Source organism: Coloeus monedula (assembly GCF_965178545.1).
Source record: "Coloeus monedula genome assembly, chromosome: 8".
Classification (NCBI taxonomy): Eukaryota; Metazoa; Chordata; class Aves; order Passeriformes; family Corvidae; genus Coloeus; species Coloeus monedula.
In genome coordinates, this window is record NC_138788.1 from 38,763,033 (window position 1) to 38,790,518 (window position 27,486).

At 42.2% G+C, this 27,486-nt stretch overlaps 2 protein-coding genes across 10 annotated transcripts in view; both read left to right on the forward strand.

The window, feature by feature from the left end:
* The first annotated feature begins 1,228 nt into the window (after positions 1-1,228).
* On the forward strand, positions 1,229-16,071 carry TCTN3 (tectonic family member 3). 6 transcript variants are annotated; one of them, XM_082286302.1, is made up of 14 exons: positions 1,229-1,342; positions 1,817-1,993; positions 4,886-5,016; positions 5,940-6,048; positions 6,123-6,241; positions 7,331-7,366; positions 7,712-7,786; positions 7,890-8,015; positions 9,288-9,383; positions 9,578-9,675; positions 10,257-10,422; positions 11,130-11,267; positions 13,994-14,089; positions 14,571-14,698. In XM_082286302.1, the coding sequence occupies exons 4-13, from the start codon at positions 5,988-5,990 to the stop codon at positions 14,045-14,047; spliced, it is 969 nt and encodes a 322-aa protein (XP_082142428.1). In that variant the 5' UTR covers positions 1,229-1,342; positions 1,817-1,993; positions 4,886-5,016; positions 5,940-5,987; the 3' UTR covers positions 14,048-14,089; positions 14,571-14,698. The 6 variants fall into 6 exon arrangements, with proteins under 6 accessions (XP_082142428.1, XP_082142424.1, XP_082142425.1 ...); XM_082286298.1 differs by lacking the exon at positions 13,994-14,089 and having other exon boundaries at positions 14,571-16,071; XM_082286299.1 differs by lacking the exon at positions 13,994-14,089 and having other exon boundaries at positions 6,136-6,241; positions 14,571-16,071.
* A 1,253-nt stretch (positions 16,072-17,324) lies between these two features.
* ALDH18A1 (aldehyde dehydrogenase 18 family member A1) overlaps positions 17,325-27,486 on the forward strand; it is a 31,781-nt gene continuing 21,619 nt past the window's right edge. For 3 of the 4 annotated variants that reach the window (XM_082285642.1, XM_082285645.1, XM_082285644.1), the window contains exons 1-2: positions 26,540-26,573; positions 26,859-26,982. In XM_082285642.1, coding sequence (XP_082141768.1) covers positions 26,889-26,982 — 94 coding nt within the window. In that variant the 5' untranslated portion in view covers positions 26,540-26,573; positions 26,859-26,888. Of the gene's footprint in view, positions 17,344-26,539; positions 26,574-26,858; positions 26,983-27,486 lie in introns of those variants that run through there. The other variant, XM_082285643.1, reaches the window with a different exon arrangement.

The following is a 27,486-nucleotide window of genomic DNA, read 5'->3' on the forward strand; positions in this document are numbered from 1 at the left end:
TGGAAGTATTATCTATAGACACTATCTGTAGACACAGTAGGCATCTTATTATCTTTGTTTAGAAATTGATCATGAACATGTAACTTGTATTATTAAATCATTTTCCATTATCAATTCTCTGAATAAAAGCTTATATCAATCTATTTTTATTTAAGTTGAAATTACGTGTTCCTAGAAAGCACTTATAACCAAATCACTGAAGCAGTTAATCTGAGGAGTGGGTGTATTTTATATAGAATAAAAGACAGCGAGTGACAAGTAAATATCCAATGACACAATGCCTCTGTTGTCTGCGCTGTCCTTACTCGCCAAAAAAATAATGGCTCAACGTATCTCTTCTCCATCTCGGATTCTGGTGAAAATCTAGTACACAGTGAACACAGGAATGGAACTGGATCAGAACAAAAGCCTAGCCAGTGAGCTTTCCTTTGACAGAGATGAGCAGTAGAAGGCTAAGGAAGAGTTTAGAACAGGGAATTGCAATATTTCCAGAGTAAGGAATCCCTGAAGCTTCCAACAGCTCAAAACCAGCAAACTTGAGCAGTCCCTGCTACAGTACCTGCAGTTTTAATGATCTTTGACATGCTTTTTCTCATGAATTTGCCCTATTTGACTCCTTGAACACATACAGACTTTTTAATCTCCACTATATTGTGCCAGGCAGATTCAGATATTAAATAAATATTGCATGAAAAAGAACCTCACAAAAAGTACCCCCCAAAATATTTTTATTTAAAAGATACAACTATAAAAGCCAAACACTCCCAGGACTTAGCTGTGTGGGATTTTAACTAAGCTCTGGCACTTGTTTGAGAAAAATTTTCATGATGTCAAAATTAAGAATCTTCTACCATCTGGTCCACCGTGTGGAAATGCCTGTGATACAAAGTCTAGCATGAGCGAAACACTGTGTTTTTACCTAGACAGCTCTGCAGACTAATTTATGCACTCGAACATAATGTAAAGCAGTGATTACTTAGTGACCCACTCAATTTATATCATTCAAACGATAGCAGAATAAGATCACTCATGTTGAATGTTAGACACAAGCGCTCTTAACGCAATCATAAGGCCATAATATGAATTCATTAATTGCAGATAATTTCTAGCAGCTGTTAACACAGAGTAGCTACAGTCACTCACAATCAACTCTTTTAAACACGCTATTTCCGAAGAGCGTTGCCCTGCCCGGCCCCGGCGGCCGCGCAGGCGCTGTGGCTCCGCGCGTGGCTCCGCGCTGCTGTGCGGCCATGGCGGCGCTGCCCGTGGTGTTGCTGCTGCTGCTGGCGTCGCGGCCCCCCCTCAGCCCCGTGGGCGCGTCCCGTCGCTCCGGCGGCAGCAGGTGGGTAGGGGATTGGCTTCTGCCGCTGCTGGCGCCGGGCCGGGCCGAGGCGAGCCAGGAGACCGGGCCCGGGCCCGGGCCCGGGCTCCCGGCGGGAGCTGTGGCTTAGCCGCCGGGGCTTCGTTGTGGTGTTGTCGCGCCCCCGGGCACGGGGACGTCTTAGCGGTGGGCCAAGGACTGGGAAAGACTTCCCGGGGCCGACAGCACAATGGCTGAGGTAAAGCGAGGCTTAGTTACTCCGTGATGAGGCAGCTGGCGGTGGGAGCTGGGAAGTCTGGGCTTAAGGAAAAGGAACTTCGGTGCGCAATGAGGAGACGGTCAAACAAGTACAGACCGCAAAATGCTGTCAGTGAGGAAGATGGTCTCAGCTATTAGAGAGTAAAATCTGTCTTTGCAGATTGCACTTGGGATGAGGACCGAGAGGAACTGTAGTATATGGACACTGATTTTGTTTTTAATCACTCTTTCTTCCAGGGAATGTCAGAGTGATTTCTGCTTATACTAATAGAGTGTCCACAAAGTTACTACAATGACAAGAGAGGCTTTCTGTAATTGACTATCAATGCAGATTGTGCAACAGTTCACCCAAACTGATGAACAGTAATACTGTGTTGTGTTGTTGGCATTATGTAATGTAAAATACGAAATTAGGTAAGTATAGTCCATCTTACAGTTTGCCGTGCGGGGGCGGGGCTTGTCTTTACAGGTCTGCGAGTCAAGTGTGTGTGGAAAAGTCACTCATTTTCAGAAGTAACACCCCTTATCCTACAGACATCGTTTCTGATCCTGGTGTATGTGATCTGCTGTTCTGTGTGCGGCTGGATGACTGTAAGCAATCTTTCTTTTCACATATTTTGTTCATAGTTTGCCTCTGCTTAGGGGATATTTTTTTGAACTACACGTTACAATTGTTGCTAATTATTTTGGCTGTTACAGTTCCAGAGAGACCATAGTGAATCAGGGTCTGATCACCAAAGACAAAAAAAAGAAAAAGGTTATTGCACTCTTACTAAGGGTAGGGTCTCTGGCTGAGCACAAATAAGTCTTTATCAATTGCTTATGCGTCTGAGGTACCTTACATAGGTGGCTACACATAGAGCAGCAGATAAGGGTTGACATTTGAAGTATCCCACTACTATAATTTTCAGAAAGTGTTTTCTTAGTGTGTTTTGGATTCTTTATTATATATGCTTATTTTGAGCCTTTCTTCTCTGCTGGTGATGATTTTTTTCACTGGTAATCATGTATCCTTGTAGGATGTGCCATTAACATTCTTTTCACTTTCTGCTTTCCACATTGTACTTCATTTGAGTGATTCAGTGTCCAGTTCCTGGCATTCAGTGCAATTGCTGTGGTGGTCTCACATTTGAGCACTTAGCATTTTCCCTTTTGAGTTATGTGTCTACGAGTTGTGACCCACAGTTCCATCTGCTTCTGACCTAAGTCTTTGAGTATCTTAGGCTGGGAGGGGCTCAGGAGGTTAACAGGTACAACAGCTAGTCAAAACAAGGTTAGCTTTTTATTACCTTGTCCTGCTTTCAGCTCTTTACAGATGTTGCCTGAGTGTTTTGCATACGGGGAAGAACAAAGAAATTATGAGAGCCTCATAATATATAGTGTGATAGGTAGTAGTGCTAGAACTTTACCCATTCCAATTTTCAGTAGATCTCACAGTAAAGATGAATTTAGATGAGGGTTTAACCTCAGCTTAAAGTGCTGTCAGGCTCCTGGGTGTTTCAGCCTGTAACTTGGAATCTAAATTTTACCCTTTTGCCACACCATTCATAGTATCCTAAAAAGAGGATTAAAAAGATTCTGAATTTTAAATGTTATCCACAGAAAGGATGATCTGTGTCCAGATTGATGGCACCAGATTTTTTTAGCCTTTTAATATTTGGGCCTAATGTGTATCTATCACATGATAAGGCCCACTGAACAGTTCTAAACATTTGACTGCATGTATATGTTACTTGCAGCACACCTGGGAACAGAATTCACTGTTCACATGGCCTTTTCCTTTTCTGTGCTTGTTGCTGGAAGAACACATGGGGAAGACTTTATTTGGGAATCTCCTGAAGGATCATAAGGTTTTCTGGTAGAACAGCCTTCTCCCTAGTGGCCTTTCCCATGGAAATATAGGAACACATATCTTTTCATCAGCTGATTGTGGCAGCAGCTTTTCCAGGATGGTGTGATGAGCTACCACTGCCAGAAATATAATCGAACCCTAATGAATTATCATGGCCAGTGAAAGTGATGCACAGGTCAACTTCACCTCATTGAAACCATTGCTAGCAGCTTAAATTGTCTGAAATTTCATTTTGCCTTTTTCTACAAGATTACATAGCCTTCAGTATCTAAACTTAAGCAGTTTGAATATCTTAAGTTTTGCTGCAGATTTCCTTCCAGTTTTCAGGTGTATTTTGCATTATGTAATGCTGTTAGCCTGTGGTAGCAAGTATTCAGCTTTGATAATGGAAGAGTATGTGAAGAACTGGATCCCAAATCGATTAAATGGCTATGAGTAGCACAGCTGCAAATGTTTTCTTTTTCAGTCTCCCTCAAGTGGTTATTAAGCAAGCACCTATTTTTGTGAACCTTGTAGGAGGTTGATATTCCTTTGACTTTTATCTCCTTGAAAGATTTGACTACTTAATTAATGGTGTATTTGGATATTAAAAAGCTTTTGTTTCTGCTAGCTGTGCTGTACCTCTGAGCATCTGCTTTGCCCTTGAACAGCAGAATTGCGTTGAGAGCTTAAGGTTCTTTTTATACTGTTCTTTTTTTTTCCCCCCAAACCTGCTGGATTACGTAAATTCTTTTTGGTTCTGTTGTAATTGAGAATACTGCCTCTTGTTCCTGTTGTCAGTAGGATATGTAATCCTTGCATCTTCTAAGATGCTTTATTTGGATGTATTGAAAAGTTATTCATATTAGGATGAGTATATGTAGCATGCCTTTAATAATTTACCATTTTATAACAGTGCTTTGGCAGTAATAATTTAATACATTATAGCATCATAACCATATCATTGAATACCACCAGGTCAGGAAGGTATAAGTGGTACTGTAGGATACCAACAGAAAGTCTGTTTTTTTAGGATGCCTGTTGTCTATTCACACTTATCTTGAGTATTACCAACCTTAATTATTTTGAATCCATTTAATGTTGCTTTAAGTGAACTAACAAATGGGCTGTGCTTTGTAATTAAAATGTCATGTGTGTCTAATTTGGACATCTCACGGAAATTACAGCACATGTTATGATAGCTGTTAAGGAGTCTTCATGCTTTTTGGAAACTCACTTTGTGTATTAGTATCTGTTTCCCATGACCCATACAAATTAGTACTCATGATATCATCCCGTTTGTAGATCATACTAGCCTATTAGAAGTGTTATTATGGATTAATTATTATAAGGCACCAGCTAGCTTACAGTTACTGAAGTTATTCCTTTTAAAAATATTGGCACAGTATTTCCTGTTATCTTTTCTAGTAACTTAATATTGGTGGATTTCTTTTTTTTCTCTTTTCAAAATATAGCAAAGCTGAATTATTTTCAACAGCCACAGGATATCAAAGAATCTGATTTTGTGGAGTTCTTAGAGAAGTATGGCAGGCACTCTTTCTTAGCACCATCACAAGTCCAGCCATCGTTCTCTGCTTTTTACCGTGTGAGTTGAAAGAAAATAGTAATCAATTTGCACGTATACTCTTATTAAAGCTGTCTGTAATGATGTCTAATGAGAACAGATTGGAAGATTCTTATTTTGTACCTAGAAGCCATATTATCATAGGATCATAGCATATCCTGAGTTGTATGGGACCCACAAGGATCATCGAGTCCAGCTGCTGGCCTTGCACAGGACGCCCCAGCGATCCCACCCTATGCCTGAGAGTGTTGTCCAAATGCTCCTTGGGCTCTGTCAGCCTTGGAACTGTAACCATTCCTGAGGAGCCTGTTCAGTGCCCCACGGCCCTCTGGGGGAAGAACCTTTTCCTGATATCCAGCCTAAGCCTCCCCTGACACACTTCCAGCAATTTCCTTGGGTCCTGTCCTTTGTCACAGAGAGCAGAGATCAGTGTCTGCCCCTCGGGAGGAAGCTCCAGAGTGCAATGAGATCTCCCCTCAGTCTCCTCCAGACTGAACAAGCCAAGTGACTTCAGCCATTCCTTGCATGGCTTCCCCTGGAGACCTTTCACCATCTTTGTAACCCTCTTCTGGATGCTCTCCAGTAGCTTTATGACTTATGTTGTGGCACCCAAAAGTGCCCTCAGGGCTCAAGGTGAGGCCATACGAGCATGCAGAGCAGAGTAGAGCAATTGTCTCCCTCTAGCAGCTGGTGATGCTGAGTCGGATGCACCCCAGGATACAGATGGCCCTCCTGGTTACCAGAGCACACTGTTGAACTGTTTATCTCTCAGTACTTTCCATTCCTTAGTGTATAAAAAGTTTCTGATCAGTTTCCTTGTATTTAAGAGGTTGGACAACCTTTTAAATAAAACTGGGTGTATACAAAGAAGTACAGATTTGTCTCTTGCCCTCAGCCTTAGTATTCCACAGTAACTTTGTGATTTCTCCAAATTGTCTTTTCAGGCTGGTGATCCAATCCTAATCTACTTTGATTCATCATCTGTATTGAGCATGCTCAGACAGCCAGTAAAAATGGGAGCCAGTGGACTTTGTGTTGATGGAAATCCTGCTGGTTAGTAAAGGGGGAAGAATCTCTTAGGATGGTTTGCTTCTGTTTTATCTGTTGTCATGTCTTAACTCACCCAGGCTTCTTGGACAGTAAAAGCACGAGCTGTACTCGGATTTTTGCCAACTTGAGCAAGAGCTGCATGACTGACCCTGCCCTAGATGCTGCTTCCTACTACCGCGACTTCACTGTGCTAAAGGTGCATTTCATATTTCTTGCTTTTGTTCAAAATCTTAGTGTTTGACTTTGCATTGCCTTCCACTGGGACTTCAGGTAACTGTAAAACTGAAGGTCATCTGGTGTGTCATCGCTGATCTCCCAGTTGTTGAGGCCTTCTTGCTGGGAAACCTGTTAAAAATGTCACGACTGGTGATAATCCTTCAATTCAAACTACGTTCCAATAAATTTCCATTATTAGCAAATTCTTAATGTATGTAACACATACTTCGTTGATATTTCATAGTTCTAATGGTTTATCTAAAACTCTCTCACATTTTAAACAGGTTGTTTATCGAAGTGTTCCTGTCTGTTCCATCAGCTTGATCAACCAAGCAGTACATGTTCTCTGTAAAGAATTAGGGTGGTTTTTTTTACATAAAGTGTTATCTCTAAAATCATACTGAAGGCCCCTTATTAATATTAGCTCTATTTACATCCATATCAATTTCTCTACTATTTATCCTGACAATAATTTCAAAGTAACCAAATTACTGTTCTGGGTTCATCCTACTGGTCTTACTGAATGCTTATATGAAAACGTCTTCTATCTGTAGAATTTTCCAAGAGGAAACAACGCTGTAAATATGAACACTTATTAAAGCTGATGACTCATTTTACCTTTATATTGGAAATCTAAATCTACATAACTGTAATAGAGAGTATTCTGTTGATCAGATTTAATTCATGTTTTCAGGGCTTTCTTTGTCACTGTTGCCAACAATCAGTTTTTCCTTAACTGGACGCTGAAGTACTTACTTGATTGCAGAAGATGGGGCTCAGGAGTGGATCAGAGATGTGATACTTAAAAGTACCTGCATTCTGCAGGGCATTAGCAGGGCCAAGTTTAAGTTTGTCTTTTGGTATTTTAAAATGCCTTCTGTGGACTGTGTCTGTGATCTATAGATTACAAAATGATGACAAGTTTTCACATCTGGAATAAACAAAGTAATTTTGTCACTGTAATATTCAGGCTCTTTTGTAATGATTTTATGGCTTTAGTCACTTGCAAACACAGCAATTTACTTAGCTTTTTATTGGTATTGTAAAGCGGTTTGTTTATTTTCCCCAGGTCCCAATTAATGATGCCATCATGCAGCCCATGAAGGTCAGTTTCTATTCCCAATGAAAAGAATTTCTGCTTCTGAAGGGAAAATTGGAATGTGCTGTGTCTGAGGCAAGATTTTTCTTGACAAAAGTAGGACATTTTGGTAAAAAAAGGACATAAGTAAGGGCGTATTTTTAAATGAATGGGCATAGATAGGACTAAAGTCAGGCAGGTAGATTATTTTCTTGGAAAAAGATTTGGGATCTGGAGCAGTGTGATGTACCCCTAGATCACAGCTACAGCAGGGAGGTAAATCTGACTTGGATGGAAAAGCAGTGAAAAAGAGTAAAAAATGCACACTCCTTTTAAACTGTTACTAATTGTTAATATGCTTACTGTCTCCAGGTAAATGTCACTGCAGTCTCACCACCTGGAGCTCCCCACATGAAAGACAACACATGCACCAATGTTGTTTCTGAGGTATGTGAATCTTCTTTCCTTTTAGAGCAGCTTAACACCAGCTTAAAGTCATTGCCCTATTACCTTACTCTGTCTCTGCTTATTCTCTAAATTGGACTTTCAGGTGATCTATGAGATAGAATACAGTGGCACAAGTGGGATTCAGAGTGTTTCTGTCCGGTTCAAAGCGAGCAACATCTCTGGGAACTCCAGATCCTCTCTGCAGCAGCACTTCACCATGCACTTCTGGGTCAGTATCCCCACCCTCCCTGGAATTTTACCAAGTTTGTAGTCTGTAGTTTGTGACTCATTTTTGTGCAGATGAGACCTGAAAAGATTAGAGCAGTGTTACTGTGGTATAGTAGTAACAGAACGCTGGGGTGCAGATGGTGGTGGAAGATAGGAGGGGAGGCATTTCTGGTCTCAAGTAAACCATGCTAGTAGAAAAATCCAGGCTCAGCACAAGCATGCAGTCTTTCATTGCACAAATTTCAAGGAGCTGATTATTTTTATATGACTATCTTTGCTCTTGTTTTGGTTTGGTTTTAGGTGGTTTTTTGTTTGTTTGGGGGTTTTTGGTGGGTTTTTTTGAGGGTGGGTTTTTTGGCTTGTTTGTGGTTTTTTTAGTTGGTTTGGTTTTGGGCTTTTTGGCCTTTTTTTGGTTGGGTTTTTGTTGGGTTTTGGTTTGGTTTTTTGTTTGTTTGGGTTTTTTTGTTTGTTTGGGGGGTTTTGTCTGTTTGTTTTGTTTTTTTGGTTTGTTTTGTTTTGGGGTTTTTTTATTTTTTGGGGTGTTTTTGGTTGTGTGTGTTTGTTGGGGTAGAAGGGAAGAGGATAAGTCAGCAGCATGGCCTTGTGAAGGAAAGGGTTGAAGCTAGGGCTGTATCTGACGTGTTTAGTGTTTGTGAACGAAGTTGCTAAATTTATTCCAGGTACTTGCTTAACTTTGCCTGCGCAGCAGGAAAGAAAGTTATTTTGGAAGGGGTAGAAATCTGGGAAATACTAATGTGTGTTAAGTTCACATAAATCATGTCCCATAGAGGCAATGTAAAATTGGATAAGTGGTGACCTCAGGGGTTGATAAATGTGCAGTGCAGCCCTGTTGAAGTTATGCCTAGAGGCTCTTGCCATACAACCATTTAGAAGTGGAATGGTCCACTAAGAATCAGGGTCAAGGCAGGGTTTGTTCTGCAGCTCTTCTGTGGAGTTGCCCAGACTGATCTGTTTACTTCCTCAGAGACAAATGTTGAGCAATAGCAATTCATTGTATTGAGAGCTTTCCTGGTATTATCCACATTTCAGGATACTGACATTTAGTTTTTTTACCTCCTGGACTGCAAATGAAATTGGCCGGGTAAGAAAGAAGCCTTGGAAACAAATAGTTTAAGTAGTGTATAATAGTCAGTCATTCAAAAAACAGCTTACATTTATATTTTTGAGAATGTGAATTTGATCTTTGGAGATGAACGGATGTCATTGGTGGTAATATGTTCATCTTCTGTTTCTTCCCTTTGCATCTTTGTAGACCAGGACTCTTTCTCATACATTGCCTAGAAGTGGAAACCCTGGCTATATCAATGGAGCACCACTGCTGATTGCAAACAGTGGTGCCATGCAACATGTATCCTTTTTCTGCTATGTGTTTTTGTTTATCACTGGGATTTTTTGATTTCTGGTACTCCACTGTCTGGACTTCTATAGTCCCCTGATAGGGATAAGGAGGAATATGGGGTGAGTGGATTGTTAAATACAAGATGAGTGTTGTATGTTGTCTGTTTATACTTTCGTTTGGCTTCTTGATGTGCAGTCTGTCAGATGAGCATATTACGGAGTGAAAGTGATGGAAGTTGTTCAGGGTTCCTCAGACACATAGTACAGTTTGGAAGGAATATGAGAACAGCCTGCAAAATCAGGTAACAACACACTCTGCAGTCATCCTTCCTGACAGTCAGAAGCTGTGGACTCACTTAGCATGTTGTTCTGTAGTCTCTCGTGTAGTGCTGTGGAGCTTAGGTCCTTCCCTGAGGTCACCGGTGGGTCTCTACAGATCTTTTGTATACTCCTAAGAGAACTTGAATATTGGAAAGATGATGGGCTGCTAGAATAATACGAACATTGTGAAGGTCTTCTGGGACATTTTGAGGCTGTAGTCTGGCAGTATGTCTTGGGCAAGAGTGGAGTTGAGGAGTGAATCTTAAAAAGTGGTTGTTTCGAGGATTTGGATCGTTCTTCTGACACGGCAAGTGTAAGACCACTGATATGGTAAGATGGCTAAAGAGCTGTCAGTTTTCCTTATCATACATTACCTTGCCATATTTTTCTCCTTTCTCATTGCAGAGAGGATTGAAATTGCATCTGTTTAATACCAATACTTGTTGATTGATTATAAGAGCAGAAGAAATACTTACTGCAAAGAAAGGATGTTGATAGTGGTTTGGGGTTTTTTTTTGTCCTGGAAGTCACTTTGGAAAAGGTGTTGTTTTCTCATTTCCAGCCTATCCCCAGTACTGGAAGACAATAACTGTAGTTACATGCAGCAGAAGTTATACAAGGCTTTTCAGGGGATGAACAGAACAGAAGACTTTGCTATAACTGGCAGTGCTCATTCAACCCAGGCAGAAGAGTGGATGACCATTCTGATTCAGAAATGCAGCGTGCAGGTAATATGAATGCAAAAGGACCATCTGTTAATATTTTTCCTTTCTTATCTTTGTACTGCCTTGGGGAGGTGGGGCTATCTGGACTTCTTCTGTGTAATGCTCCTATGACTCTCAGAGGTAAGCGGTCATTGTATCCTAATAATAGGGTAGCAAAAAAAAAAAACCAAAAAAGCCCCTAACAAACCCTGACAGGTTTCCTCTCTCTTGAATCCTGTTCCTGCTATTTAAATGGGCAAAAAGAGTGTAATACCAAATCCAGTGTTAATTACATGGTTTTCTGACAGCCTTTTGGAACTGATAGTAGCTGTTTACTTCCTATCAATTATTATTATAATCCTTTTTTGCTTTTCCAGAATAGGGAATATTTTTATGGGGCTATTTATATCCTATTATATTACCTAATAAGGATAAAGTTTGTGAGCCAATTGTGTTGTAATAATTGTTAATCTGTGGGGGGATGGCTAAGTGGAATGTGAAATCCAAGTGGTAAAGCTGAGACAAATTCCAGTTGGAAATGAGATGACAGTGAGATGGATGTAGCTCCAAAATGGGTGGTTGACCTGACCAGAAGTTACAGAGTTAGTGCTGAAGTGATCAATTCAGGTTCTGTGACCTATATTATCCAAAACATTAGACTTTGACAATAATGGTCCTTTATCACTTTTAAAATACTATATTGAGTTGATTGGGGTATATTTTATTTTCAGGCTGTGAATTGCACTTCCTGTTGTATGGTTCCTGTGACCCTGGAGATACAGATATTGTGGACTAAAGTGGGCCTTCTGTCCAACCCACAAGCTCAAATACTGGGTGCACGGTACTTTTACCAGTGTCACCCCCTCAAGGTATGGAATTAAAAACCTTCCCTCACGCACAGAGGTAATTAAATGGAGTTTACAGGTTATTTAAGAACCAAGGAATCAAATGATCTTGAAACTAAGTAAGTTGAGATTTATTGAGTTTTAGCAGTTGTCCGGCTGCAATGGCAGCCTTCCATAGAGGAAGGTTGTTTCGTGGTCTTTTCAGTACTGTCCTCACTCAGTTGCATAACAGGGAAAGATACCTTCTTTCCAACCCTAAACCACTTTCTGCCACTTAAGGACTCCGTCTTTAAACTTTCAGTTACGGTTGGTATACAGTTGTAGTTACAAACATTCAGTGACTCCATGTTTATTTAGTTGTCTCTTAAAGCCTTGATATGGAATTCTAGTTGAGTAATGACTCCACAGAATGCTGATAATCTGTGCAAGAAGATATTTCTTTTCCTCTAGAACTTCTGAAATCACCAACAGGTAGCTGAGGAAGTGACTAATGCTGATGGCAACATATTTAAGGAACTGGGGAGGATGGCTGTAAGCCAGAAAGAGGGTATTCAAGGCCAGATTGGGCAAAGTTCTGAACAACCTGGTCTAGTTGAAGGCATCCTTGCTCATGGCAGAGGGCTTGAACTAGGTGACCTTTAAAGGCCCCTTCCAGCCCAGACCATTCTGTGATTCTGTGATGTCAGAAGGAACGTGTCAGCTAACACGTCCACAGAGGACGACTCAATGACTAGTCTTTCTCAAGAAGGTGTCAGTGGATCTCATTGTGATTTTTTTTTTTTTTAAATTTTTTTTTTTTTTTTTTGACATCACATAGTCTTTTGGGCAGTAGATACATTTCAAGGTTTACGCTTCTCTGTAAGGGCTTTAGGGGGAGCAGCTGACACCCACCTGGGCATTTTCATGGCTGTGAGGTATGACATGGAAAGTATCTGTCTGATCTGTTAAGACTCTTTGAACTTCAGACTCAGTCTAAATGAGATTTTACACGCTTGTTTGAATGGGTCTCTTGGTACCCCTTTGTTCTCCCTTCTTGCAAAATACATGAAGAGAAGAGGATAGGAAAATGTTAACCGTGTGAAACTCATATTGCCCTGAGGCAAATTGACACCCCTACCCCATGAAAATATTTTTTAAATCACCTGTGACATGGCTTCATTAACAAAACTTCTGTCTGAGGAAGAAGACTTGCATTCCTAGTAAAAGTGCAGGGTGTGAATCCCTCAGTAAGAATTAGCTAATCAAGAAGAATGAGATTCAGATTTGATTCGCTTGAGCAACTGATGCTCATTATTTTAGAGCTTTAAGGTATATTGCAAAGCAAATTATAAGAAAGCAAGTTTCTGGCAGCAAAAAACCCCCATGCCATTAAAATCAGTACTGACTTCATCAGTGACAATCCACAAATTAGGATTGTTAGTAAAGACATTTTAGCAAAGGACCAACTTGCAGTTATAAATTGCAGCTATGTGTAAGCATACAAGACTGCACGTTACTTTCAAATTACATCAATTCCCAGCTTTAGCCTACAGATTCTCTGAGAACTATCCTCTAGTTCCTTTTATTATTCTTTAGGGAAACCTTTTTTTATTTAGACCACACTGTATCACTGGAAAGTTGCCTAAGTAACTGACCAGAAAACAGAGAACCCAAGGAAGACATCCCGATTTCCACATCCATCCACAATATCTAGTCATAGTTGTACTTGAACTTCCTGAAAATACAGGACATTTTTAAATGATGTAGAGCTCTACAAGAGCATGCTGGAAGTTGCTGGTGGTTGCCTTCTCCCAGCTGTTCTGGAGGGGTTGTGTATGGGGTTTTTTTTCCCTGCTCTAATCTCTCTGATTTTAAGGCAGTTTTTGAAGGTCCAGACACTAAATCAATAATCTTGAGGCTTCTTGTTGCCTAAAGTGATTTGGCCTATCATGTGTTTACTCATTGGTAGGAGAACTTCTGTCCATCAGAAGTGATGGGGAAATTCTACTTACAACTGCTCAGCAGTGGTAAGTTGTCACCGAGGGCTGATCTGGCATGGAGGGCAAGAAGGGGTTAAACTCGCTAGAAGCAGGAATGCCAGGACACCTTGCAATCGAGTGAAGTTTCCAAGTGATGAGAGAAGAAGCAGCCTCAGCATTGTCTTGCAGTCATTCTGGAATGGGAACTGCTCAGGGGCCACGTTTGAGCAGCGGAGCAGGCCTGGGGCTGGCTGAAGTGCCCCATGGTGATGCTCTCAGGAATGATGCTGCTGGTGCAAAGGTGCAAAAGGAACCTGCTCATTATGCTTTTTTGCAGACTCCATGTAGAACCACGTGCTGCAGTAGGACTGTACCCAATGCATTGTTCATTTTATTTTTCTTTTTTATTTAAGCACAGGAGTATTTTTTTAATTTGCCTTGAGGAAGACCACAAAAATTCCCCAATAGGAGTCTCAGAATTTTTGTCTTAAGAGTCATGAACTCTATCTTGCAACTTTTTTGAATGCTTCCTACAGAACTTCACTCTAAAGGCAATCTTTGAAATTCTTCTCAGGGAAGTGAATGAGGTCGTAATTTCACAGGTTGGCTTAAACCAGTGCAAGCACTGAAGGTATGCTGCCAGTGAATTCTGTCTCAATGTTAGCATGCAGAGCTGGCAAGTGGGGCAGGGCGTGAGGTTGATCATTTGGCAGCAGCATGGTCTTACATCAGCCCAAGGTAGCCATGAAACTCCATGCAGCTCAAAGATGAAGTGTATTCGTTTTCTTGCAGCATTCTGTTAAAACAGAAAGAACTGAGGCTTTAAAAGTTTACTCCCCTGTTTGATCTTCACTGATCTGTCTCCTTCCTGAAACAACATCCTAAAATGTGAGCAATAAATTTATTATGGTATTGGGTCCCTGCTTTAATTTATTGATGTTTTATTGATAGGATTGCATTTTGTGGCAGTTCTTTCTGGTAGCAAGCACTTGTCCAAAGAGCCAGGCGATCTTTTATAAAAAATAAAGCTAGCTTTGCATCTGTTCTTATTACTAACTAGCTGGTATGCCTTTCCTCTGAGTAGAAGGCTTATTATAGTAGAGCTTGAGTCACTGCTGCTGTTTTGGAGATCTGTAGCATACGATGCACAGTAGCTACTGATCTTTACTATACCCTCAACTTACCTGCTAAGTATCAATTTTGGGAAAGAGGGGCTACTCCTCTGAAAACTTAGGACACTTAACTCCTGCCATCCCAAAGACATCATGCTTGCCAGTCGTCTACAGTGAGTCCCCACTAGAAAATTGTGGAGGGGTATGCCTTTTGTTTGAAGATCGCTACACTCTTTCTGCTTCCCTTCTTGTTGCAGTTTCTAAACTTGAGCACGGTACCTGTGACAACTGTCGTTACCTTCACTGACATGACGGATTGGCCGGAACCTCCACGAGGCCAGCCCCAAATGCACTGGAAACTCCCATTTGACATCTTTTTCCCATTCAAGGTAGCACTGAATGTAGAAAGAAGTTACAGAGGTGATCTGGCTGGGTATTTTTTGTTGATTCTAATAATGTCTAGTATTTTCTGCTTTTGAAAATAGATAGAGCCTGTGCTTAAAGTTTGGTGAGTGAATTGATATATTCAGGATACGATCCAGATGATGGGCTTTTGTCTTCAGGTTTTTATACTGTGTCTGTGATATCTATGTACCTTCTGTTCTGGGATTAAGCCATGCAGACAACTTCTCCTCTCATGTCCCTCTTCTCGGTATGTACCATCTGTGAACGTCACTGCAGTGACACACTTGAGAAATGTAGGGATCCAAAGACATTGCATTAATGAGGGACAAGGAGGAAGATGTTAAAATGATTAGTCCATGTTCTCAGAAACCAAGAATGCTCTCTAAATGAAGGAGTATGGAGAGAGAAGCAGAGTTCAATCAAAGCATTTTGGAGCTGCTTTCAGTTAGCTCCCTGTTGGGGAAGCACCTGCTTTTTCTATATGGAACTAACCAAACATATAAAATACAGGAGCCCACCTGGTCAGCCTGAATTCTAATTTTATGACATGTGTAGACATGTGTGCCAGTCACTCCTAACCTGTCCTTGTTAGATGATGACAACCACGCCTCTGTGGCACTTTTTGAAATTTGCTTTTCTGTGTCTTTTCAAATACAGATATTCAATTGAAATTCTCATGATTTAATCACTGTTTACATTAGCAAGAGCATTTCACAAAGCAAAGTAATTGTAAATGCCATATACTCTGAAATACAGTTGAATTTTAATGGTTTGTCAAAACATCTTCCTTCCTGATCTTTTTTCCCCCCCCTCCTGGAAGAAATGGGCCCAAATATAGTTTTTTCTAGACAAGAAACATTCTCTTGTGGCTCCGGATAGGAACTGAACTGAAAATTATAACCACTAAAATTCTAGTGGCACATCAGAGAGAGTTGTGAATAGTTCTAAAGCTAAAAAATTGATTATTTTAGGAAAATTTGTAGATGTATTATGAGACTGAAGCTTGCTGCAATACCTTACCTCTGGCTCAGTCTCTGGGACCAGGACATAAGTTTATTGTTTTTGAAGTTAAAGGTGGTGTTCTGATTATCTAGCCTGCCCCATACCATCGCACAGGAAATCTGCTCAATTGTTCCAGGAAGCTGTTGGATGAAAGTATATTTTTTTTTTTAGCAAAAGATTTATTATTATTTATCTTAAATTCTTCAGATGATGGAAAAATCTGCCCCATCTGATGCCAAGTACTCCAATGGAATCAATAAGGGTCAAAAATATTTAATAAAATGTATTTGTTGCTTTTGTACCTATACTGCACATAGCAACTCTATTGCTCCTCCTCATTACAAACTTAAAAAAGAGTGCAAAAATAAACTGAAAAACTTGTAGTTAGTCGGGTTATCAAAGGAGATAATACGAATAAAACAAAACTACAACCCATCTAAAAGCTTCTGGGTTAATGTCGCATATTTATCTTTGTGATTGTTTGCATGGTTTATTAGCTGGGAACAAATTCCATGCAAGTGTCTGCTGCTTCCATTGATTCCTATTCTGGGGCAGCCCAACCAAGCTGGTGTGAACATTGAGAACTGTGTGCATTCCAGTATTACACAGGGCTGTACTGTTACACAGTACAGCAATGACCTTTGATTTTTAGATAGATGTGGCTTCTCCGATGTGCCTGTAATACCGTTGAAAAGCTTTTATCAGAACACATTTGTAGTCCCATGTCCTCTCATGTCCATAATTTGTGGAATCCAGGAAATTAATTTAGAGGTGACAGTAACTGAATTACAAAGGGTTAGCTGGAGAAACTTCCCAAATGTCACACGTCAATGCCAAATGTATTGGGATAGGGCTTGAATGAAAAGGATCTGGCATCCTTATTTTCTACATTATTGAGGTAACCACTTAGGTATGACCACAGAGATACTGTTTACTCTATGGGCTGCATATACATGAAGTGCTGGAACAGTGCATCACCTTATGTTGTAATTATCTGCCATACCCCCAACATACCCTATTTTCTAGCTCATGTTTGGCTCCTTTCACGTTTTGTTATAGCAAGAAATAAAGCTGGAAAGAGCCTTGTCCATAACCTTGTCCAGCCTAAATTAAGGCATGTTCAAATTCTAGCCGTGCAACAGCAATGCTTGTGGCTTTAGGCTCTGTAGTTTCCTGTAACAGTGCAATTTTGGGTCTACTTTGTCACGTTGTGTTCCCCCCGCCCCGATCTGAAATAGCCTGTGTTGCAATTCGGTATCAGGCAACTTTATGACAGTGTCACGCACAAGGCAGACTCGTATGGCAGATGTACAGGATGGAGTATTTGTACTCCTTGATAAAGGGCTGAGACAACACTCTTATTTATCTGCTGCCAGCATTCTAGCTAGAGCCGTCTTTCCAACATTTCCCTTTTTTAAGGCAGTAGGTCTATTTTTGCACTGTCCGAGTGAAGATGATCTTTACTCGATCATTTTTAAAGTCCGTTCCAAACCTAACCCTCGAATTTTAGATTTCAAAGCAACAGCAATTGTAGAAGCCACGGGCGGGGTGGGGCCGGAAGCGACGTGACGCGGCGGTGACTGCAGCAGCGGGGAGCCGGCCGCGCCGTGCAGAGCCAGGCGGGTGAGTGGGGACGTGCCGAGCCGAGCCAGGCAGGGCAGAGCTCATCTGAGCTGGCTAGAGCAGCCTCGGCCGTGCCGGGAGCGGAGAAGTGGGCTGGGCTGTGGGCGCGGGGTTGCGGCTCGGCCCGGCCCGGCCCGGCCGGGCGGGCGGAGGTGGCAGAGGGAGCGCCGGGGTTGCTTCGCCAAGGGGCGGTCCCGTGCTGGGTTGTGCCCGCCTTCCGCCGGTGCTGGCCGTTCCCCTCCCGCGTGGAGAACGGGGAGCGGCTGCGGTGTCGCTCGTGACAGAAGGTTGAGGGCTCTGGAGGGAAAGGACAAATGAGTTCAGCCTTAGAACTGCCGGGGAGCACCCGCTCACCGCCGGTCTCTCGGACCCCGCAGACTTTCCAGAGCCGTACATATTCGGGGTCACTTTTTCTCGGCGGTCTCAGAACGTTACTGCTGCGGGGGTTAACGGCAGTGCGAAATCGCAGTTTGATCCCTTGCGAGCACCAGACGAACTGGTAAGAGCTGCACGGGCCTCATGCATCCGGAGATGTTGAGAGCAGAGCTGTTGCTCCTCTTGAGGTTTCTTTTTACTTGCTGGTCTCGTGCCTACTTACAAGATTTCTCCATGCTCAAAGAAAATATTTAAACCCTCCTGACACTTCCGTGACAGCTAACAGTCACTCCCTAGGTTTTGACCCGACTTTGTGATAAGCCCGTGTTCTTCACATAACTGTTTCTTCACAGCAGACAGAACAGGATCAGATTAGAGGTTTTTTTAAGTAACCTGATAGCCTTCTGAAAAGAGTAATCAAACTCTAGATAATGGAGACTTAAGAAACAAAGCTTACATGGTTTACCAAAATTATTTGACAACTGTCTCTATATTACGAAGTCAAGAAGAGTTTTGGTTTTTTAAATGAAAAATAACTCAAATATTTCTATATATTTATAAAAATTTTCCACATGCTTATACCTGTGCTGACTCTGTACCCTAAAATTGATGGATAATTGGAGTATTTACCTTCTTCCCAGATTTGCTTTTGAAGACACTGAGAAGAAATTTACAAAGGGTTAAAATAAAGTTTTCTTCTTTCCTGTTCTATAGTCAAGTATTTATGTTTAGTCATTTCAGAAACTGTATTACCTTTTCCATATTTGTGTCATTGAATATTTTTTGTTGTGTAAACTGCTTTGCTGATTTTTTTTTTTTTGCTGTATTTCCTTGGTCTTCTAAGCTACTGTTTTGCCAGGGTTGTTATAAAAAATGTGTTTTTAATAGCAAAATAAGCATCTCTCAGGCTTAGCTTCAGTAATTCTTCAGCTGTTCATATTGCATATTGTGTTACTAGGAATATAAAAGCAATGGTATTTTTACATTTTTCTGCAGCATCCAGGGAAGAAAACATCTGAGAGTCACTGTGCATGATACTCTGAAAAGTCAGTTCAAGATGTAGTGAAAAAAAAAAAGCAAATAGAATGGTAGAAATTATCACTTAAGGAATGGAATGCAGAATAGAAGACCATATTATACCAATACATTAATCCTTTATTTATCGAAATTTGAGTACTCTATGCAGTTCTGGAGTCTCCTTTGGCTAGCATGCACCACTGTGTTTGGGCTAATCAGGGAGGTGGAAGAAGAGCAATGGACATCATTGTATATATATGTATATGAAATAGCCTTGATATAAGGAAAGTAAGAGCATCCTATGCTGATGTATTAGTGGCAGTATAGTCTAAGGAATTGCTGTGCTTCTCTCTTGCTGGTGCTAATATTCACTTCTATAGATGGGTGAGTCAGTTAGTCTTTGACCAGAATATTAGCATGAACAACCTGTCTTGCTTGGGGACAGGAATTGCAGCTTTGAGCAGAAGGGGTGGTGCACCTCTGGTGCTAGAATTGTTCAGGGACAACTTGAGCATGACAGCAGATGGGGGAATGAGGTGGTAGGTGCACTGCAAGCCTGTAAAATCATCAGTGGTATGAAGGTGAATAACCTCAGTCTCCACAAAGCTGGCAACTAGGGGAGTATTCAGCTAGTTTTGATTGCTTTCTTGTCCTACCGATGTACTTTATCTGGGCATCTGACAGACTGCTGCTCTACCTACGAGTTTTATTTTGTTTTCCTGAGTGATGTTTGGCAATTGTACAACCTTCATTTGATGGGTGTAGGAAAACTGGAACAGAACTGGGATGCTAGTTGTATCATCTTTATCTTAACAGGTTGTGGAACCTGATGTTTTGCTGCTCAGTGCTCAAAACAGGTGGTAGAAGAAAGTAGCAAGATTTGATTGAGGCAAGAGTAAAGAGATGTTAGGAGGAAGGAAAAGCTTGAAAGATGCTAATTAATCCTATCTTGAGGTTTGTTAATGAGGACTTGTGCATGATTAAATTAACCTGTCCTTATGTTCGTCACTTAGAAAGCTTTATTAAAGCAGCTACGCTGTGTGAATTTTTTTCCTTTTTTTGTCTTTTTTATCTGGGGAATAAAGTATTTGCACAGAGATGTACTTATGTTTCTTGCAATTACGTCTGGGATGCAGGTAAGTGGACCGTAGCATGTGTGCCTACACATGTGGTTATTACCATCAGGATAGTTCCATGCTTTTTCTTGAAGATGGAACTCTCTTTAGGATTACTGAAGGTTCACTACCTTTTAACTGTCTGAAACCACAGTTTTACATTGCTCACTTCTTACTATGCCTGCAAAGTACACTGAGGTAAGTAACTGCTGACCATGTAGTAAATCTAGCATTCCCTGCCTCTAACAAGAATCCTTCCATAAAAACTACTGTTTTCATGTGGCAAATGAAATACTGATTTATTTTGTACGCCTTTTCTCTTACTCAAAACCAGAGGTCAGATTAGTATCTGAAAGAGAAAAGCAGCTCCTCAGTATGTGAAATGGTTATGGGGAACCTGTTGCTTTTTATTTGGAAGCACAGTTCAAAGAAGTTGCGCATGCTAAAAATTGGCCAGGTAAGCTTAAAATGAGAGCATTTCCATTTCTTGTTAGCTATTCGAAATGAATCACAGAATATTCTGTGTTGAAAGGGACCCACAAGGATCATCAAAGCCCACCTCCTGAAAGGCTTGACTTAATATAAAAAAGGCTTGTCTTAATAAGAAAAAAAAATCAACTGCTGTGATACACCTTTAATCACTGCTGTGGTTTTTTTTATGAGTGAGTGACCAACATTCTGGTGTTGTCATTGTTTTTTTTCTGCAATTGCTACTAATTGGGAGTGGGGAGGAGGGGGAGAGCAGGGCTTACGTGCACTGTGATGATTAAACCAAATCCCACTTCTGGCAAAGTAAAGATCTCCAAATAGTCTTCTAACAAAGTGATGACCTTATTTTTGGGGTATGGTTTTTTTGTTTGTTTGGGGTTTTTTGGGGGGAGAAGGATGGGGAGCATTGTGTAGTTTTGGTATTTTTTCTTCTTTTTAGGGGGAGAGTTGTCTAATTTCCCTTGTTTGGAGAAAGTGATATGTTAATGTCAGATAATTGTGAGTTGGATTTTCTGTTAATTCTTGAGACACTGAAGTTTTTCCAAATGTCTTGAACTCCACTTCCCACCACTTGAATATTCTTCTGCCTTTGTGAAGTTTTCTCCACGATTTTGAGACCTTCATTTAAGATTGTTTCCTGATCCTATAAGGTGATGTGTTAACAATTTATAAAAACAAAACTAAAAAATAAACAGCCCCCTAAACAAATAAACAAAAATAGCCCACAGAACAACTCCCTTGCAACAGTATGGGAATTGATACTGTTGGAATTTGTTTGAATTCTAATAGGAATATAATAGTGGTAATATTACGTAGGTAGGGACAGAAAACAGTATAACTAGTGTCTGAGTTAAACTGGGGGATTACTGTGGATTTTGTGGTGTCTTTAAAGATGAAAAACTGTAGAATTGTGGTTTCTACCAATTGCAATGATGAGTGCTTGCCAATGCCACTGAGCTGGGCAGAAGTGTTTATCTGCTGTTGTGCAGGAAGGCTCTGCAGAAGGATCTGGACAGGCTGGATTGATGGGCCAAGGCCAGTGGTATGAAGGTCAACAAGGTGAAGTGCTGGGTCCTGCCCATGAGTGACAGCAACCCCATGGAGTGCTCCAGACTGGGGGAGGAATGACAGGAAGGTGCCCGGCAGGAAAGGACCAGGGGGGTGCTGGTTGATAGTGGCTGAACTATGAGCCCAGGTGGTGAAGAACACCAATGGCAGCTGGCTTGTATCAGCCATGGTGTGGCCACATGCCCAGGGTAGTGACCATTCCACTTTACTGGGCACTGGTGAGGCTGCAGCTTGAATCCTGAAGTCAGTTTGGGGCCTTTCAACTGTTAAGAAGTACATTGAGGGACTAGAGTGTGTCCAGAGAAGGGAATGGGGCTGGGGAAGGGTCTGGAGCACAAGTCTCATGAGGAGCAGCTGAGGTAGCTTCAGCCTGAAGAAAAGGGGGCTTGGAGGGGACCTTATTGCTCTCTACAACTCCCTGACAGGAGGATGCAGCCAGGTGGGAGTCTGGCTCTGTTCCCCAGGAACCAGTGACGGGATGAGAGGAAATGGCCTCAACAAGTGCCAAGGGAGGTTTAGGTTGGATATTAGGAAAAAATGTCTTCACAGAAAGGGTGGTCAGGCATTGGAAAAGGCACAGACTGCTCACAGCAGTGGTAGAGTCACCATCTCTGGAGGGATCTAAAACACCCGGCAGAGCCCGTGGCAGCTGGCAGTGCTCTTCCTGGCTGCGTAGATGTGACAGGGGTGGATTAGGGCCACCACGGTTGCAGATTGGCCACGTGCAGGATTGGTGGAGTTGATGGTGTTAGGCTTATGGTTGGACTCAATGATCTTAAAGAGGTTTTCCAGCCTAAATGTGTGCAGTTCACACTTACTGGGTGCCGTTCTGGCACCATAACATAAGGAAGGTACTGAGCTATTGGAGAGCATCCAAAAGAGGGCTACAGAGATGGTGAAGGGTCTCAAGGGAAGCCATATGAAGAGCTGCTGAGGGCACTTGGCTTGTTCAGTCTGGAGGAGACTGAGGGAAGACCTCGTCACACTCTGCAGCTTCCTCCTGAGGGGCAGCGGAGGGGCAGGCAATGATCTCTGCTCTCTCTGACCAGTGACAGGACCTGAGGAAAGTGCTGGAGCTGTGTCAAGGGAGGTTTAGGCTGGATACCAGGAAAAGGTTTTTTGCCTAGAGGTTGGTTGGCCACTGGAACAGGCTCCCCGGGGCAGTGGTCATGGCCCCAAGGCTGACAGAGCTTAAGGTACTTTTGGACAAGTGGTGTGATGGTTGGGGCTGTCCTACGCAGGGCCAGGAGCTGGATTTGATGATCCCTGTGGGTCTTCTACAGCCCAGGATATTCTATAGTTCTAAATTATCCTGATTCTGTTAATTTAGAAGTGAATTCAAATGGGATGTGGGAGGTAAGCAGAGAGCAAAGCCAGCACTCTTGCACTTGTGAAGATGTTTGGGCTGCAGTGGAGAAAAGAAAGGATGTAAACGGCCTGAGAAACTAAAGTCACTCTAAGAAGATTGGCTGACTGGATTTCATCTGCTATCTGCACCAGACTGCAAACATGTGAGAGCGAGGAGAATCCAGGTTAAGGGAGGCCGCTGTGGGAGATGGCTCAGTAGCCTGTTCTGTGGGTAGGGCTGTCTGGACTAGTCTGGAGCTAGACAAAAAACAGTTGTTAAGGCTGTAACTTGCAAAGGCCAGGATTTTGTGCTGCAACGTGGACTGGAATTACATCATCTGCCGGGACAGCCGGAGGCGGGGAAGGAGCGCGTGCGGGGGTGGCGAGGCGGCCGCCGGTGACGTGACGTGGCTGGTGCCGCCGCGGCCGCGGATTGGCTGCGGCCGAGGTCGCTCCGGGCGGGGATTGGCTGCGGCGGCTCAGCGGAGGCCGCGGCGGCGGGAGCGCGGCGCGTCTGTCTCCGGCTCCCCGCGCGTGCTGCTCCTCGGGACCGCGGCAGGTGCGGAGGGCGCGGGGGTTCGCGGCGCTCGGGCGGGGGTGCCAAAGCCCCGGGGAGACCCGCGCGGCCCCTCGGCTACCCCTCCGCAGGGAGGCCGCCGAGGGCCCGGCCCTGCCGCCGGTGCTGCTGCTGCACAGCCCCTCTTGTGCCGCAGAAGTGATTTATAGACTGGGTCTGACAAAATGGAGTAACACCAAGCTCCTGCGGGTAGTGCCCTGTGAGGCGCTCGGGCACTCGGAAGGGTTCCGAGGCCAGGACAAGGTGCTGCTCCGCCGCGCCAGGCAGTACTGCCGTGACCGCACTGTAAGTGCTGGGATGCGTTCTTGAGAGAAAGGAATCGCATGGTGCTTGGTGCTTTGAATTGCCTCTTCTCTGTGCGTATACCATCTGCAGAACCCGGGTGAACCTATATGCGACCTGCTCTAAAGACCATTTATTTGAAGTCTTCCTTTCTTTTAGTCAGTTCTTCTGAACTGGCTTCCCTCTGGGAAGGTTTCTAGGGTTGAAGTTTGCACAAAGAGCTGCAGATCGATTTTTTTTTTTTTCCCTTGCAAACGTTTCAGTTGGTAAGGTAATGAAGCTGTTTAAATAGTAAAAGCTTCTGAATGTTACTGAGGACTTAAAATTTGTGTTGTGGTAAAGACTTGCTTCGTAGAAATTCTGTGCATTTCCTTTGAACTTGATTTATCTCTGCTTCTGTGCTTAAGTGTTTTGCAAAATAGTTCTGTCGATCAGAGTTTGATTTGGAGATTTTTTTCACTTGTGGAATGTCCTAACACTCTGAGGTATTTGCCTTTATATCTGTGAAAACAGTTTATTTAGTTTAATTTAATCAACTCACTGCAAATAATTGTGGACATGCTATGGCTTTGCAGTCAATAGACTGAAAAAAGGGTTATAGACTGTTGGTGTTCAAGGCACAAGTTTAGGGTTTGGGATAGTTGATTGCTTTGGAAGCTAACTTAAGTCTCTTTACACTGATCTGGAACAGTGTCTAAATGTACAGTGCTACTTCACAGCTGTTTTTAAGATAATAAATACATGAAAACTGGGTGATGCTATCGCTTTCTATGAGCAATAATACAAGGATAACTTTCATTAAAGAGGTAATAGGAAAAGGATATTTTTAAAGGTCATATTTGGAGAGTAGTTTGGAAGAATTAGGTTTTTCTAGCAGTGACAAAAAATTTTTTTAAGCTGATGCTAGGAGAAGTACCTGAATAATGCATTTTGCTTTTTATTCATTGCTTCCTCCAAGTAAGGCAGGAAAGTTGTACTTTTTTTTTTTAATCTTATTTTTAATTATATACCTTTTAAAATTTGTTTGTTACTGAATATCAGAACCATTCCAGCTATGGAAGTGGTGGAAATGCAAGTGGAATGGAAAATGAGGATTGAAATTACCTTTAAATCCTAGAGTGAGAGGAGAGAAAGGAGTTTGATTAGCCTGAAAGAAAGCCTGTAGTTTACATCATACCGTAAACTGTGCTCTGTCTGTGCTTTCTTGGCAGCATCCATTTCCATTTCACATATTGATACCTGCTGCTTCTTTAAACTCTCTGTTTTCTTGTTAACTTGCCTTTTCTCACAATCTAGTTTCAAAAATGTGCTTTTTTTTCTAATCTTTTTCCTTCAAAAGATTCACACTGTCTGACTTCTCACTCTTCATCATTTGCTTTGTTTTGGCAAAGTTGTGTCTGGCAAAGGGAAACAGGAGACAGTCTTCCAGAAGGACAAGGTTGCTCTTAATTGCAAGCAACCTGTAGTGAGAACATGAAGTGGTTCTCCAGCCGGTCAGTAGGAGCAGCCAAGGAGATGGCACAGCTTGATCTGGCCAGCGTGGGTCTGTATTCTGTTACAGTGAAGCACCAGCTGAAGGTTATTACTATAGCAGGAGTTGAAGGCCTGACAGGAGAGGTAACAGAAAGTGTCTGGAGGTGAAACTTCCAGTAGAGTGCCTGTTTCTGTCCCCTAAGCGGCACAGTCTGTAAAGGGAGCCGAAGGGGAATGGGCAGTTCCACTCAGGATATTTGTGGTGGCAGCGGTTCTGGATAAAGGACCTGGTGTTTGCCAGCTCATATCAGGAGCTGCTGGATTTTGAGCATCTCTCTGCGGCACAGCTAAGACCCTCTTGAGAAGACAGTGTCTGACTGTAGAGGTCAAGGGGAGCTTCAAGGTGGAAGGCTGAAACATGAACAGTGGGAATTGTGCAACCCTGGAGGCAGGTGCATGAGGTGCCTGGTAAGGGTTCAGAGGGGTAATGTCTGATTAGTACCGTTCCCCAGCTTCTTTAAGCTTACCATGTTATGAGAAGAAAACTTTGACTGCTTGCTTAGTTGCATGATCTGCTCAGAGTCCTTTGTCTGCCTCATCCTGGCAGTGGCCAGTATTGCCATTTCAGATGAAATACAGAACTGGAGGGACATTGCAGATTAATATTATTAAAATGCCATGCAATGCAAGCTTTACTAGACTAAACAGGAGAAACATTATGTGCTGGTGGCTGCCTTGTCTAATGTAGAGGTGTATATTTAAGGATTATAATGAGCGATAATAATACACTGATGCAGGGAAATGAGGCCCCTTCAAGTATTCATGTACACGTATACCAGAACTGTCAGTGCTGTAAATGTCGTGGTATTTGTCATAGCAGTCTTCCAGTACAGTTACTATAAGATCTCCTTGTCCTCTTTTCAGTGCTTTCTCTGTACCATAATTTGTGCGGTTTTGTTTGCTTTGTTTCAATGGTGCAGGGAAATGGATTGAAAGCAAGTAAAGGAAGCAAAGTTTTGTAAAAGGGGAAGGAGAGTTTTCGTGGTTTAAATACCATCTGGGAGAACTGGATTCTTTTTAATCTCGTTTGTTTCCTTGGTGAGACTATATGCATTACTTCGACTAGACCTGTCACAGGAAATGGCTAATTGTGTATCCCTTGTTTGCTGTGTACTTGCTCTAGTGAATTTTAGAGTTAGAAGAATCCTGAGTGTTTACAGGTTCAGTCAAGGGAAACTAATGCCATGTTCTTGGAAATTTGTGTTCTTACTTGTAATCATGGATAAGATCTCATAATTCGATAGTGCTCAGGGAAAAGTGAATGAGCATATTTCCTATATTGAATAGGGCTGAGATTCATTGGAAGTATAGTAGATGCTCTGTTGTGGGGTGTACAGAGAACTCTGGATGATACAACCTCTCTCTCTCTATTTTTTTTTTCTTCCAGGCTTCTCCGTGAACAAAATTATGACTTTTATCCATTGTAGGTACATTTGCTAATAGTGTTTTCCCTTCTCAGGGAGCCATGTTTTATTCTTTACCTTTAATAAAGATCTGGCAGCAGGTAGGGGAGAGGGGCCTTCAGTTCTTCTATATCATAGTCTCTGTGCAAATTCTGCAGAGTGGAGAGTGGGCACGAAGAAATTGTACTAGGATGGTATGGGACAAAGAGGAGTTGGACTGGGGGAGTGGGCGAGGAGAGAAATATGGATGGAAAGTAATTGATATTTAACCAGTTTTCCCCCTTCCCCCCCCTTCGTTTTAACTTGCAGATATCCTTGATTTGCAGAAGGCATCTCAAAATGTTGTGTCGAGCTGCTCTGAGCCCTCTTGTCCGTTCCCCTGGATGGTGCTTTGTGTTACCGCCACATGCCATCGCAGCCATTTCCCGTTTATGTATGTATGAGAGAAAGCACACATTTCTAAAATGTTGGTCAGTATGTGTCTGGGCATGCCTATGCTCTTTCCTATGTTGAAAGGAAAATCATCTCATTAACATCATTCAAAACTTACAACCTCTGAAGTGAACTGCAGTTGAAGCTCTACTTTCTCAGTGTTACTTTCTCCCTTAGCTCAGTAATATTCACATGGATGTCTGTGTGTTTTTCATTCTGACATGCATTTCGAGGAAAAAAAATCAGTTATGAAAGTACTTGTGCTGTAAAAGTTCTTTATTTCAATCTCATACATTCCTGGAAAACAAGATCTGATTGTGTCTGCTCCACCATCTGCATTTTCAGATGTCTTGAGTAAAGCATAGAGCAAAACTCAAATTTACTTGGATTAGATTCAAGTGGAAAGATGCATGCAGGAAACCTGAGTGTAAATACATAGGTGCCCTGTAAATAGTTCTTCCCTGAAAACCTAACTTAACCATTCAGTGTCTGCTTGATTAGTGGC